The sequence below is a fragment of the Copadichromis virginalis genome, linkage group LG22 (genome assembly GCF_057382275.1).
Source record: "Copadichromis virginalis isolate Kocher_CV1m ecotype Utaka linkage group LG22, C_Virginalis_male_GT1.1, whole genome shotgun sequence".
Taxonomy (NCBI): domain Eukaryota; kingdom Metazoa; phylum Chordata; class Actinopteri; order Cichliformes; family Cichlidae; genus Copadichromis; species Copadichromis virginalis.
The window spans coordinates 26,460,831-26,476,808 of record NC_140638.1 but is presented as its reverse complement, the minus strand read 5'-3'; the positions used below and the strand labels follow the sequence as shown (position 1 = coordinate 26,476,808).

Here is a 15,978-nt window from a genome sequence, read left to right as displayed (position 1 = left end):
GTTTGAGGCTGTGGACAGGTGTCTTTTATACAGATGATGAGTTCAAACAGGTGCCATTCATACAGGTAACGAGTGGGGGACAGAAAAGCGTCTTACAGAAGACGTTACAGGTCTGTGAGAGCCAGAGATTTTCCTTGTTTGAGGTGACCAAATACTTATTTTCCACCCTAATTTACGAATAAATTCTTTACAAATCCTACCATGTGGATTCATGGATTTTTTTTTCACATTCTGTCTCTCACAGTTGAAGTGTACCTCTGGTGCAAATTACTGACCTCTGTTAACTTTTGACTGTTTTTGTTTTATACCTTGTGAAGCACTTTGTGATCTTTTATCTAGAAACATGCTATATAAATAAAATTTTACATACTTACTTACATAATTGATTCAACCTGAGTACATTTATTAGAATTGTTTTTATTAGAATTTAGACTGAAATTATGTTTGCATTTCCATCTAATATGATTTTATTGTATTATTATAGCACAAGGTTCAGTTAGCGTTGCAGAACTTCTTTTTTTACTTTTACTTGAGTAAAGACATTGAATCACTTCTTTAACTTTTACCAGAATATTATTTTTAAACCATGTCTGCACTTATTTCAGTTGCTCCAGGGGTCTTAACAGCGGATTATCTGCCTCCATGTCCTCCTATCCCAGCATTCTCCTCTGTCACAACAGTCCTCCCTCTCTACATCCATGAACCTCCTCTGAGGTCTTTCTATTCTCCTTGTGCCTAGCAGCTCCATCTTCATCCTCCTTTGTCCAGTGTATCCATTCTTCCTCCTCTGCACGTGCCCAATCTTACCTCACCTCTCTGTATCCAAACTGCTCAAAGTGGGCATCCTACACATTACCATCATATGTCTAACTACATTCTCCTCTAACACCACCTTTTAGATTGCAGTCTCTGCATACAATACAGTCCATCTGTGAGTACCTTCCTCCCTCTTGATGAAGTAAATGTTCACCAAATTTATTTACATCATTTTCTCACAGTGCTGCTGTGTATGTCAAAGAATGTGCAAATGTGAAAGACAAAAGCTATGCTTTAAACTGGATCTGGACTGATACATTTAAGCTTCCTGTTCCACAGCCAGATATAGCAAACATGGAAATCAAATTAATTTTGACTGACTGAAAAGATATTTCTTGTGTGTTCTATTCTAGTAGCTGCAGGGGGTAAAAGGTCTGAGCTAACTTTACAGCTGAGCTTCACTGACTGTTGTTAGAAAAGTAGCGCTTACTATAAAACATGGTTTCCTAACAGATAATCTATCAGGCTGAAAACATGCTGGAAATAAACATAGTTGATGTTAAACTGAAACTCTGAACTTTACCTGCTCCTGACCAGGTGATCTGTTCAGCATCAGTTAACGTGGTGATTTAGCTTACTCACACATTCATTTCACTTTGTAGAGACAACGCAGTATTACCAACCTTATGACATCCTCACAGTTTGATTTAAATCAACCAGTCATTCATTCACATGCTGCTGTTTAAAAACATTTTATTGAATCAAAATTTTACACTCAGAATACATCAACATTTCATCTGCCCTTTGACCCCGTCTTTGTCCTCTCTACACGTGGAGCGCCATCATGTTAGCCTGGAGGACTCGGGTGGATTTACCACTTGCCTTAAATATAATTGTACTATATTAACAGATGTGTTAATACTGAAGGGAGCTTTCTGTTTGTTCAGCTCTGACCATGTGACCAATAAAATATCCTCAGGACTTCAGGTGTTTCTTAGCCATCAAAGAGACGACTGGTTCAGGTGAGCCACAGGTGACTTAGCATACAGAAAAGCTGCTCAGTAAGAATGACGACATCACAGATGAGCCCTGTATCACAGCACTGAGCCTGAGATGTGGTTAAGATCTCGGCCTTTGTTTAAACTTTAACCAAGTGAAGCTGTGAGGAATGTTAACCCTGTGTCTGATGACATAACAACGTGCAACCCCGACAAATTCAAACAAAGTTTCCTTAAACTGGCCTTGCAAACACAAACACAATTGGCAGCACGGACCATCATTTGGTTACCTTCAGAGTTCCATCCATGAAGCTTCTGCAGACAAGAATCTCAAATCTGATCCAAAGCATCTCTAATATACAAGTCAAAAAAGGCGCTCATACCATCTCAGACATGTCTCTGCATTATTTCTGAAACATGGGGACACAGCAGTGAGCAGTGATGTGAACTCATGTTTCGGGAACTAACTGAATATAATAGTAATATAAACTGATGGAAACAAACTAATGAGAAATAACACTGATCCACATGGCTCTTTCATATGGGTGGGCAGTCAGTCAGGTCGCACAGCACTTGTTGATAAAACTCCAAAAATATTCTGATTCTTTTCAATCTATTTTACACAAGAAAATAAAGACGACCATAAAATCTGACTTCAACATGCATTCAACAGCAACAAAGGCTTCCATTTAAGCTTCAACAAAGAAGAAAAGAACAAGAGTAGAAGAAGAAGACAGATTAATATCAATAACATCTGTGTAATAAAAACACAACCTTTGACCTATCGACTGTTCTCATCTATTGCTGCAACTGAGTCAGTGCTCAGGTGTCACATTGCTATGGTTACTCGAGAGGTCAGAGGTTGGAGTCCAGATTGCCATGGTTCAACAAGGTGATGCCTGGGTCCTCGGTGTGGGGGTCAGAGCTGAGAAATGGCTCAGTTTCCAACTCCAGCAGCGCTGGCAGGTCAGCCCCGCTGTCAGATTCAGACGTTTGGACAGGTGTATACTGAACCAGCTGCTTTCCTGCACCAATCAGAGAGCAGCACAGTGTCATGACATGACAACAGACAGGTGGATGGAGCAGCAACTTACTGAAGGCATGACTCACCCGTTCCGCTTTCTTCACTTCCCTTAGGAGCTTCATCAGACAGCAGCTAGTGGGAAACGGTAACATCAGTGAGACAGGTCTGACATCATCGGCAACAGTACGCTCTTATTTTTGAAACAGCAGACCAAAGAATGTGAAATTTGCAACTCACGTTGTCCAAACTGTCGAGGTCAAAGTCTGCAGGCGAGCCAGATGAACTGAAAAACTAAGCACCCACACACACAGTTAGTGACACACAAACACAAGTGATAATAATGTGAGGTGGTAACAAGAAGTCAGACTAACCTCAATAAATGGAACTGTATCCAAGGAGAACGTCTGTGTGTTGAGTATGTTCTGCAGGTTCTCTAAGCCGCTGTCGATAGTATCCACATGATCCAAAAGCTCAGACCTGAGGCACACAGGTGAGACAGGTCTGATGTTAGGTCACATGTCTGCCGTTATTCTACATTTTCCTTTATGTCTGCAGAGATCCAAATAAATACATGATCTGCATCTCAACTGTTCCATACAGGTGAGCTCAGTTTGAACCTGCCAGTTCTCTGCTGTTAATAATCTTATGCAAAGGCTCCACCCCTCACTGTGGCCACACACAGTATTTCCTGTAGTCAGAACATGCCTGAAACATTTCCTGCTGTGAGCCACCTAAGAAACCTTTTTTGACCTGTTGACCGGATTGCTTACTTCTGCACTTAATATTGACCAAATATAATCAATTAACTATCTCATGACCTCTGACATCTGATCAGCTAAAGAAGCTGATCTGGACCTCACACATTTGACAAGAAGAAAATGCAGAATGTCACCAGAAGACTTCAAAACTTTACAAATATTTACAAATCAATAATTGTTTGTAGAGTTAGTGATTCACTTGTCAGGTTGTGCTGAGAGGAACCGCCAAACATCAGGTGGGAGTCCACCTGCAGAGGGAATGGGGCGTGGTCTGAAGGAAGCACAGGGGTTTTAATGACACACTTGTCCTGCAACAGGACCATCACCTTAAATGTAAGACAAACTGAAACCACACCATGGTTAGTTAAGAGGCTTTCAGATAAGGCAGCGCTGCACTTGCTATTCAAGTGGGCTGAATAGGAGGAGGTTCCTAAACTTGTAGCACAAACTTCAGACTGAGGTCTAACTCGCACACTCCTGACACAAGCTTGCAATCTGCATTCAGCAGAACACTTTCAGTATCCTGTCTGAAAGACACTTTTCAGAAAGACACTCAGAATGTCAAGGTGACGGATGCAGGGGGTGGGGCAGCTGTTCAGGGAAGCTGCAGGTGTTTGTTGGGGCAGTTTCTGGAGAGATGCTGGGGAAGCTGTCAGTAAAGGGTGACGCCTTCCCCAGCGTAAGGGTGGACTGAGGACAGTTTAATAGACAGTCTACTGAGACGGTTTGTTGGGCAGCTCTTTGCAACCTCGAACACAGTTTCAGCTTTAGTCAGAGCAGGGCCACTGTTGGGGAAATACTTGGGCTAACTCTTGGTAAACACTCATAGTTGTTCATTGCAGGTGGTACTAACTCTATTAGAAGTCTCTATGAATGTTTCACAACTGCATACTGGTGTAGTCACACTTACCTGTCAATACAGGCGATGGCTTGACATTTCTTCTGAGGTGCTGTTGTGCTGGGGGCTGTGTTTGCTGTGGTAACAGAGGTGAGTGATTGGGTGGATGAGGCAGAAGACAGGGGGCCAGTGGAGACGGGGCTCATCACCACAATGGGACTGGCTGCTGAGAGAAAGATTTTTATTTACCAGAAATGCTCTGAACAGGAATCAAACTGCTAACCACAAACTTAATGTCTACCAGTGGGAGCACTGCTCGTGGAGGTGACTGGGGTGGGTGGCTCATTCTCCTCTAGGATGGAGTTAATGAAGGTGGTGGGGGAGAAGGGCGTGTCCACTGGTGCAGCCACTTCCTCCAGAACAGGACACACCTCCACCTCTGGACTGGACGGCTCCTCTTTGATATCGACTGATTGGCTCTCTCTGCAAGGAGGTTATGCACTCTGACTTCTGAAGGATCAATCACTTACTGACTAAGCAGGACTAATCTGATCAGTACTCACCCTTGGTCCGTCCAATCACTAGCCAATTCATCTGAACCAGATGTGGCCATGTCTGTGATGTCAGAAATGATGGGTCCTGAAGTCACAGAGGTGTCAGCTGAGAAGAGATTGGCTGCAGCCTGAAATGAAAAACACAAAAGCACAAGTGACCAAGTGAGGACAAAGATCTGCACAGGTAGATATGAAGAGTCTAGTTTTCAAAGCTAAAGCTAGACAATCAGCTAATGTCACTCTGAAAGATAATCACCGCTGACTGTGCAGCTCTGAGTGAAAGATGTAAATCAGAGACAAGTTACCTGCTCCAATGAGAAGGGACGGCTATATTTGGGCATTGAGTGGGTGTTGCCAGAGTCGTTGAGCATCAGAGGACTGCAGAGAGAGTTAAAATGAATAAACGAAAATGCAAAACATGTAGCAGCTTAGGCTGCTGCCCCTGCGACCCGGCCTCGGATAAAGCGGATGAAGATGGATGGATGGCAAAACATGTACAGACGAAACTGAATTTAAGGTCAGGTATGAGAGGGAAATGGAACTGGTACTTCAAAATAAAAGCAAAAGTCAGAAATTTGGGCAGTTGGATCCTCATTTTATCACCTGGGAACATTTTCTTGAAAATGTTCTTAGCAGAGAAAATCTCACAGCATCCAATCTGCACTTTGAAATTATCTAGTGTCTAAGTCACAATTGTAACATTTTGTGGTGTACAGTGTAGCATTTGTTGTAGTATCTATGGTATCAAAAAAACACTTGCATCTTCCTCTTGACTCCTAGCAGTCTGTTGGACTGAATGAGAGACACCAGGAACTGTATGAGCTGGAGAGAGAGAAAGACAGGCAGAGAGTTCATTAATGTTAAGATAATGTCTGACAACTATGTGGCATCACTCTCCCCTGAGGTTTTCATATTTTTAGAGGGATCACATCAGGTGTATTCTTACAGAGTTCTGCTAATTGGAAAGGTGTGGACAGTGAGAACAGGTACCTTGTTGACAACTTTCTGCTGCTGAGTGTGTTTCTGTCTCAGACTGGCCACCTCTCTCCACAGAGCCTCGTTCTCACTGAAATACAAAATCAGCCTTTAGTCAACACTGCCGAGTGGTTTCTAGCCCCGATTCTGGTTTGGTACTTACTGTTTCATTGTGACGATCCTGGAGTCGATGGTTTCTTGTTTTCCCTTCATCAACTGGACATCGTTCAGGATCTTATTCACTTCCTCTGCTGAGATTTTCGCATCATCCTGACGCACTGATGACACCTGTTCCAATCACAGCATACCGTTACCAAGGAGATGGACAGGACAGGTCAGATTGGGTTCTGAGTTCGTAGTACCACATGCACAGCGATAGATTAAAGGCCACTCTGACCCCACATTAAGGGGGCTATACAAAGTATTTATGATTGATTAGCTGTATCCTGTGATGTCACACAGCACTCTGAATCATCACCTTTCAGAGGAAGTCCAGCAGAGTCTGCCTTTAGTCTATCACCTGTCTGCATTTTTAGGTATTCTCTGGTGTGTGAGGCACTACATACGTTGGTGACTTTGCGTTTGATGTTCTCCAGCAGATGTTCTTGTCCTCTGATGAAGAATGGGTGCTGAAACTCTGTGTCATCTCTCTCTGGTTTCACCAGACCACCCTGCTCAATGTGCACCACCTTACGGAAACCATCTGAGAGAAGTACCATTACACCATCAAAGGATGTGGACACCATCAATACAATGCTACACTTGCTAATATCACAGCTGCTCTTTCTGGCTCTTCCATAGTCCAGATGCCTTTGCATGCACAGTGCTAGAGGTGGAGCATGCACAGGTGGGCCTGTCCTTTTCTTCTATCCTACTTTTTATAAAGATGGTTCTGCTGAGTGTTGAGAAAAGTTAAGCTTTTCAGCATACCAGTCAACTAGCACTTCTTCAGTGACATGGAGAAAAAGAAGTTGCTCATGCACAAAGATCATCATGATGAACGATCAGTTGATATACACAAACCGGTACCTCCAGCGCACAGACCAGTACCGGTCTGTGAGTCGTTTGGTACCGGACCACGAGAGTTGAGGCTCAGGTGTGAAATTTGTGGTTTTTATCCATTTTTATCGTTAACTCTGTTTCCCTGGGTCTTTTCCCATGTGTTATGAATAAATGTTCTTTTTTGGGGGGTACCGATACTCGTTTTATTTGTTGTATTTATCCACAACACCTTTAAAACCAGTCCGTGAAAATATTGTCGGACATAAACTAGTCTGTGGCGCAACAAAGGTTGGGGAGCACTGGCTTAGCTCATTAACTGCTATCTTCTCATTAACTGCTATGTTAACTGCAGGCTACCTTGCCTTGTGATGACTGGTTGTTGCTGCTATGATAATTACAGCAGCAAAGAAAACCCGCTAAACACCAGACATTTCACTCATATCTCAATGTTTCTTCACAAAGCACACCTGATTGGGTGAATCTTCTTTCCCAAAAAATAACTCAATGAAAAAAAACAAAAAAACAACCAGTGGTGATAGCCCCACCTCTGAACAAGCTACCATTCAGAGGTGGGGCTAACACACTGATGATTCCTTGCTGGTTACTCACACATGTTGAGTTGGCGGATAAAAGAGGCCATGTTGTTGTGCTTGAAGAACTTTGGGAGAACTTCTTTGGAAAACCGCCCCTGGTCGAACACATGGAAACTGGTACCACTCTTATACAACAGGAGAAAAAGAAAAAGAATCTGTATTATTGTGGTGGCTGTGATTCAGGATGCAAAGCAGGTCATCTGTTAATCAGAAGGTTAGTGGTTTAATTCCTCTCTGCTCCATTCCTTGGGCCACAAACTGAACCCTGAGGTCCGGGTGCTCTTCGATGCGTTCATTAGTGTGTGACTGTTCGACAGAAAGCGCGCAGGTTGAAAAAAGTGTCGCATGAATGTGTGTAAATGAGACATGGTGTATAAAGCACTTTGAGTACTTGAGTATTAAGGAATGTATAAGAACCACTCCATTTACCTTATAATCAACCGATAAAAACAGAGACTATATACGCTCTTACGCTCTCAGGAATCTCCAGGAATAGATCTGAAAGTCAGAGCACACTGCTAACACTTTAATCTCAGCTGTCTGCTCTCCTGCAGACTGTGTCTGACCAGCTCACAGTTTATTGATTATTTCAACATTTTGGTTTTTTTGCACATCAGGCACTGATGAATAGATTACTGATTGGAACTCTTATTTAAACAGAACACACACACACTGCAGATGAAAGTGAACTCTTTATTTGGATCATCTATCCATGGAAGAAAAACAACGATATAAAGAGAACCCATTAATTTTGGGGACTTGTGATCCATATCCTGCCGCGGAAGCTTTATGTAAAGGAGGTGAAGAACAAGAAAATGTTTGTTGTTAAAGCAAAAGTAAGCGCTACATAGCTAGCTTAATTATGACAACCTCAATCAGGATTTTTTTTTCTTAAGTATTTTTAATGATCTTTAGGCATAAAAAAAATATCTTGCAACTTCATTTCTTAAACATGTATTTTTCAAATAGTTTTTTACATGTCCACTTAGGTGGACATTTGGAATGGGTGGCAGGGTATGGGGTGACACATCAGTGTCCAGTGTAGTGGTTTATGTGCAAGTATACCATCAACTCTGACACAAATACAAGAAAACAGCCTTTGAATAGGTGTCCACTGTAGTGAGCACTGTGCGTGAAAGGGTTAAACACAAACTACCAAATGTAAATCGTACATTTTGTTGACTTGGATATTTACAGTGTAGTTCCAGAAAAGTTCAGGTAGTATTAACTTGTCACAATAATATCATGTCATAACAGTAAAGTTGACCGAGTATTTTTCTAATGCCAGTTAAATCATTCCTGCACTGCACAGCCAGGGTTGTTGTGAAAAGCAGATGTAGCCAGTAAGAGATAGGAGGTGTGCTTACATGTTGGTGCCATAATCAAAACTCCTCTCTGGCAGTTGTAAATAAATGTTGATTACTGCATCTGATAGCCCAGCAACTATCTGGCACTTTGGTTTCTAGTTAAACTAGGAGACGTTCACAGGGAGGCTGGAGAGCAAAGGACCGCAGTATTGTTTTTGCCATCTAGGTGGGGGTGTAGCAGTAATGAAAACCGTGGATTAAAGGTTCATTTTCCTTTTTAAACTACACTAGGAAATTACACTTGAGAATCTTTAATCTGGTGTTACATGACCTTCAGCTGTGGGCGGAGCCTAATAGTTATGCAATTAAAAAAAACAAATAAACAAAAAAAAAACCCACCTAAAAATCAGGAAAATAAAGATGGAGACCTCTTGGTGATAAGTGACTGATTTCAGTGCAACTGGTAGTTAACACCTGCAGCTGTACATTGTGTGGGCTATGACACTACAGTGACATCAGCTTATTTGAATTCAGGCTTTATGCCAATCACCAAAACAGCTGCTGGGATCTGTTAGTCAGAAAAACAACCGTCAACTGATCATTTACTGACTAGCTGATGATGTCTGAAATCATTTGACCTCTGACGTGAGATCTGTTAGCCTTAATAGCTCACTGAAGCCAAGCTAACTGAGCTGACCTCTTTTCCTTAGTCAGTAAATAAAGTTTGTCAACAAACCTGTCTGCATTCCAGTTTAAATAAAGTTGTGTCTGTTTCTGCAGTGTAATTAAAGTTAAACTTGTCTGCGTTAGCTGTTAGCTATTAACGTGCGTACCGGACTCCAACAGATGAGCGGGTCGGTGTCCGGGTCCTCCACCAGGGTCCACAATTTGGTCAGGAAGGCCGGGACGTTCCCGCTGCTCAGCACCGCCCCCCCTCCTCCGGGATATTCCATCTGAGAGACGAAAATCGAGCACACACCTGAGCTAACGACGCTAACTGCTAGCTGCGTCAGAAAGAAAACAACGAACTACGACTCGGGTCCTTGATCTGACTCGGACCGTGCCTGTTTGGTCCCGCTGTTGAACTCAGAGTTCCCCGCGGGGCTGCAAACAGACGTCCTGAACTTTATTTCACTTAGAGCAGCGACAACTCCGCAAATCCGATAAAACACAACTGCGCAGATAGCTGCCCAGCGCGGTCTGATGGCGTCAGCACAATACGTAACCCTAAAGTTCTGTCGCGCTGTGATGTGATGTGCAGTAATGCGGATTATTATTATTATTATTATTATTATTTTAACTTCATTAGCAATTCAAACATTACAGATATAAATGAGCAAAAGACAATGTCAGGGGGTTTCGTGTAATAACAATTAGACACAGGCTAATCACAAGATACCAAACAAGGAGCATAAATTTATAGTTTTATTGCTTTTATATTATGAGAATGTTGTATAGTTTTAAAATATTGTCTGGTTTCATTTATAAAGCATTGAAAAGACGGTTTTGCATTAGAAATTTTGGATTCATGTATATGAAATTTAGCCATTAAGATTAGTAAATTAATCAAATGAAATGTGTTTGACCTATTTGCAGGGCAATCAAAAAAGCCAAACAATATTTTTCCGTAACAAAGATAAGATAAAAGAAACAACAAAAGCACAAACATCTTGCCAGAAAAGATTAGCGCATAAGTAGGATCAAAATAAGAGAGAAATATCTTTCTTCTAACAGTTAAAAAAAAATAACAGTTAGCATCAATGTCTTTTTATATCGTACAAGAAAGGTTCTGGTGGGTTAAAAACTATGAATAATTTTAAAAGATATTTCCTTTAATTTCTTGGTTAACAGGAATTTCAATGGTGTGGTCCAAATTTTCTTCCATTCCAGGTCCTAGTATAAATTATTCCATATATATATATATATGGAATAATATATATATATATGGAATTATATATATATATATATATATATATATATATATATATATATATATATTATTCCATATATATATATATATGGAATAATATATATATATATATATATATATATATATATATATATATATATATATATATATATATGAGGGTGAAGGTAACGGTGGTCCCCGTGGTAATCGGAGCACTAGGTGCGGTGACTCCCAAGCTAGGCGAGTGGCTCCAGCAGATCCCGGGAATAACATCGGAGATCTCTGTCCAGAAGAGCGCAGTCCTGGGAACAGCTAAGATACTGCGCAGGACCCTCAAGCTCCCAGGCCTCTGGTAGAGGACCCGAGCTTGAAGGATAAACCGCCCGCAGGGGCGCGCTGGGTGTTTTATATATATATATATAGATATATATATATAGATATATATATAGATATAGATATATATCTTTATCTACATATAGATATAGTTCCAAATATAGTATCTGTGCAGAGAAAAGTTGTGTTTATAAAGCAACGACCAGGAAAGAAGCATCTGGTCGTTGGCAAAGTTGGACAGTTTTAAGGGGATTTTATCAATACTGTAATTACAAGATAAAACAAAGACTAAAATTTATTTATTTATTTTTTAATTTGGAATAAAGTTCCAAATTGATGTTGGGTTCCTGAGAAATTGTTTGATCCAGTTTACTTTAAACACATTGTTTACTGTAGAAAAGTCAAGAAAGTTTATTCCACCATGTTGGTATGAGTTGGTATGAGTTGGATAAACTGCTCCCTTAATAGACAGACTCCTTGTATTCTTATAAAGGAGTCTGTCAATATCCACCAGGGTTTCTGTATTTACATCAAGAGACAAAGCTTTGGTGTGTAAAACTGAAAAGCCTTTCAGAGATAAATCCTGTTGGAGCCAAGAATTTAGTTTTTTGTTGTGTTTTATGTCAAACTGGATTGAAATTGAAGAAGTATCTGGTGGTTTGACTTTTATTAATTACCAAGGTAAGTGATCGACTCTTTCACTGGAATGCCAGCAATAGAGGGACTGGTAGAGTTTCTGAGGGCAAGCAGTTCACATTTACCGATGTTTAAGTGGAGTGCTGAAGCTACAGAAAAAGCATCAGTTGTGTTAATGTTTATCTGCACCTGTGAAGCACTTTTTAAAAAGAGGGTGGCATCATCAGTAAGCTGACTAATGAATTTTTCTTTTCTGCAATTGTAATGCCTTTCAGGGGACTACGTTTAATATAGTCAGAGAGGAGCTGAGCACAGATGAGAAACAAATATAGGGAGATGGGGCAACCTCGCCTGATACTACGGTTCAACTTAAACCTAAAGGATGTACCGGCATGTAATTTGATGGAACAATTAGCATTTTTGTACATTGTTTAAATAGCATTCTGAACATAAGGGCCAAAATAAGATGAGTGTTGTTTGCCTTCTTCTAACCACCATCTATCTCCTTGATCTCATAAAGCCTCCCGCATTCAATTTATAAATGTCATTTAATTTATTCTGTTGCAAAACAAAATCAATCTCATCATCTTCCGATCGGTTCTGGAGCAGTTGTCCTTGTAACTACATTAATTCCTTCAGTTTTCCTTTGTTTTGCTGTTGAAAAGCCATACTCAAATATTTAGCGGCTTCAAATTTGAAAAGCTCCCAGTTTTGACAGTAAACATGACTGGCTAGGGATTTATCCCAGAAACATTTAATCAATACCAGAATATCTTCAATCCCTGTCTCATGTTTTAGAAGGGAATTATTACGTTTCTAGTAGCAGCTCCTACGCGCTTGGGCAGCATGAAGACTTAAAGAAACCTGAAGTGATACCGCTTTGTGTTCTGTAAGTGGAGTTGGCATTATATTGACTATTATGTTATTCTTATCTAAGCAATCAGGGACTAACCAGAAATCAATACAGGATTTAGAAGAGCTGGATTTATTATTCCATGTACAGTTTGGCTTTAGGGTTCTTAACTCTCCAAATGTCTATTAAAAGAATTTTTTGCATAAATGTATTTATAGCAGAGTTATTTGAGCAAGGTGGGCATCTGTCTAAGGAAGGATCTATTATATTAAAGTCACCTCACACTAGTAACAGAAGATTAGGGTATTTGATAATCAGAACAAAAAGCATGTTTCTGGGGCGTCCAACAAAAAGTATTTTTCTGACTGGCAAGAAGAAAGACATTATCAACACTGATGGTAAATTCTAACACATAATGACCTACTGGGGTATACTTCAGAGTGTATAACATTCTCATTAAATTTGTTCTTTTTTTTTTTCAACTTTAATTTTTATTAGTTTTAGTTAACATTGAAAACGATACAGTAAAGAAAATTACAAACAAACGAACATATATGCAGTCTGGAGTTTACATTTCTTTTTCCACCTATCAAATTTCTTTTTATGGTGTGTTTTTGGTGCCACTTCGGAATGCTTTCCACTTCCTCCATTGTCTATCTTTACATCCCATCAGTCTAATATTGAATGTGATTTTTTTCCATCTCTGAGATACCCTCTACAATCCTAATCCAATCTTGTTGAGTAGGAGGGTCTGGGTGTAACCACTTCTTTGTGATTGCTTTTTTAGTTCCGGCTAGAATTATTTTTACCAGATATAAGTCCTCCTTTTGTATCTGTTCCTTTATGTTTCCAAGGTACATCACTTGACAGGTGTTTAGGAGTGCATAACCCAGATTATTATCTATGGTCATTTTAAGGTCTTCCCAATACTTTTTAATTTTTATGCACTTCCAGGATACATGTGAATGATCTGCTTCTGTTTCTCCACACAGTCTCCAACATTTCTGTGGACTTGAGATCTGTTTACTTTTTATTTTGGATGTAATGAAAAATGTCCGTGAAAAAACGCATCAAATTTTTCCAGCAAAATTCCCTCCACAACGGCGAATTCGTTGTGCTGTGTTGTATTTCACACATACTAACCCATTCCTTCTCTGTTATAGTTATGGCAAGTTCAGCTTCCCATTTCTTTTTAAGGTAAAAGGTTGTGTCCTGTCTATCTTCTTCTAAAGATCTATAGAAGGTGGAAATTGCTTTGAATTGTTTATGTTCATAGCAATTTTTTACTAGTCCAATAACACCCAATGGTTCTTCAAGCCATTCAGTCTTTATTTGCTTTACACCAGGGGTGGCCAACCCGCGGCTCTTTGCCTGGTTTCATGCGGCTCTTACGTTCATATCAAAGTTTGTGTTTTGGGGTTTTTTTGTGTTGTTGTTTTAAAATGTGCACGTTCGCTTCGCTTGAGTTCAATACGGTATTTTCATTAAATGGCCATGTGTGTGAGATGAAAATACCGCAAAGTTTCCCAGTAGGAGCAAGTTTGCCCTTAAAATGGCAAGGAAAAAATACACAGCAAAAAGAAAATATGAAGATGAACACAGGACGTTTTTAACAGAGTGGGAGAGTTTATATTTTTTTGTTGAACGCAATGGCAAGCCATTCTGCCTTATATGTCAGACGTCATTAGCGCATTTCAAAGCTTCAAATCTTCAGCGCCACTTCAGCTCACTCCATGCTAACATCGACCAGAACCATCGACCCAAAAGGGACTGAACTTCGCAAGCACGAGTTGGCCACTTTGAAAAGTCAGCACATACAGTTTTTCCAAAAAATTTACGAAGCGGTCAGAGACCTTAACACTCGCATCCTATCAGCTGGCTTGGAACATTGCACGGGCTAAAAAGCCATACGATGAAGGGGAGTTCGTTAAAAAATGCCTCAGTGACGTTGTTGAAATCTTGTCTCCTGAAAACGACAAATTAAAACGCATGGTATCAGACGTCCAACTGTCCCGCCACACTGTTGAACACAGAATATCGGACATTAACACGGCTATTGAAACACAGTTGCACTCTGACCTTCAAGCATGTGAGTATTTTAGTGTCGCATTGGATGAGAGTTGTGATATACAAGACAAGCCTCAGTTGGCAATATTTGCACAGTCTGTGTCAAACGATTGTGTGATCAAAGAACTCCTGGATATTGTGCCATTAAAAGACAGAACCCGTGGCACAGATGTGAAAGAAACCATGATGGCTGCATTAGAAAAAGCAAATCTGCCCATAACGAAATGAACTGCAATAGCCACGGATGGAGCACCAGCCATGATGGGATCTGTGAACGGGCTTGTGGGGCTGTGCAAAGCTGACCGAACTATTCCTGACTTTTGGAATTTCCACTGCATCATCCACATGGAGCAACTCGTGTCTAAATCATTGAATTTAGATAACGTCATGAAGCCTGTGATGGAAATCGTCAACTATATCCGCACACATGTGCTTAACCACAGTCAATTCAAGAATCTCATTGCTGAGCTGGACCAAGGGCTTCCAGGTGACCTGCCGCTGCACTGCGAGGTGGCTGTCAAAAGGCCAGGTACTCTCTCACTTCTTTGAGCTTTTGGATGCCATGAAACTGTTTATGGAAGAGAAGGACAAGGACTATCCCTTGCTCTCGGACCTCAAGTGGATTATGGATCTGGCCTTTTTGGTCGACATGCTGTGTCACTTGGACAGACATAACCTGACCCTGCAGGGTAAGTTAAAAATGCTGCCTGACCTGGTGCAAAGTGTGTTTGCGTTTGTCAACAAACTGAAGCTGTTCAAGACACATATTCAAAAGGGAGATTTAACGCATTTTCCCACTCTGCTAAAAGCCAAGCGGGCAAGTCACCAGCGCTGCCCTGAGTAAGCAAAGAGCCAGATATGCAACGCTGATTGAAAACTTGCACGAAAGCTTTGTGACCGGGTTCCATGATCTACAATTGAAAAGGCCACAGATTACGTTCCTCGTCGACCCATTGAATGCAGAGACCGGCTGTTTGAAAGTCTCGCTAGTCACAGATAAAGCTGCGGCTGAGTTGGAGATGATCGATCTTTGTGAGGAGGACCAATTGAAACCTGCTTTAAGGGAAGGGACCATTGAGTTCTGGAAAAGTATGCCAATGGAAAAATACCCCAATGTCAAACGGGCTGCGCTTAAGATACTGTCAATGTTTGGGTCAACATACAAGGCAAGGAATGCCAGAAGTCCCATTAAACAACATGCATTGTAAAAGTAAATGCTATTGTAGATTATTATATTTTTGTTTGTGGACTTGGTTGAACTGAGAGTTTGTGTGTGTGAGACAGTGCACACAATTGTTGAAAATGACTGGCCTGTGGTTTTAGTACTGTAGGAGTCATTATCATATTGGTGTGTGTGTGTGTGTGTGTGTGTGTG

At 40.7% G+C, this 15,978-nt stretch overlaps 1 protein-coding gene across 3 annotated transcripts; it reads right to left on the bottom strand.

Moving 5' to 3' along the window:
* Window positions 1–1,492: 1,492 nt before the first annotated feature.
* hsf1 (heat shock transcription factor 1) lies at window positions 1,493–10,034 on the bottom strand. Of its 3 annotated transcripts, none has more exons than XM_085445749.1 (15): window positions 9,639–10,034; window positions 7,515–7,623; window positions 6,470–6,606; window positions 6,067–6,191; window positions 5,919–5,994; window positions 5,689–5,750; window positions 5,234–5,306; window positions 4,938–5,056; window positions 4,676–4,857; window positions 4,447–4,600; window positions 3,736–3,807; window positions 3,150–3,255; window positions 3,016–3,069; window positions 2,865–2,910; window positions 1,493–2,779 (listed from the first exon to the last, which is right to left on the bottom strand). In XM_085445749.1, the coding sequence occupies exons 1-15, from the start codon at window positions 9,756–9,758 to the stop codon at window positions 2,610–2,612; spliced, it is 1,605 nt and encodes a 534-aa protein (XP_085301875.1). In that variant the 5' UTR covers window positions 9,759–10,034; the 3' UTR covers window positions 1,493–2,609. The 3 variants fall into 3 exon arrangements, with proteins under 3 accessions (XP_085301875.1, XP_085301876.1, XP_085301877.1); XM_085445750.1 differs by having other exon boundaries at window positions 4,447–4,597; XM_085445751.1 differs by lacking the exon at window positions 3,736–3,807 and having other exon boundaries at window positions 9,639–10,033.
* Between the last annotated feature and the right edge of the window lie 5,944 nt (window positions 10,035–15,978).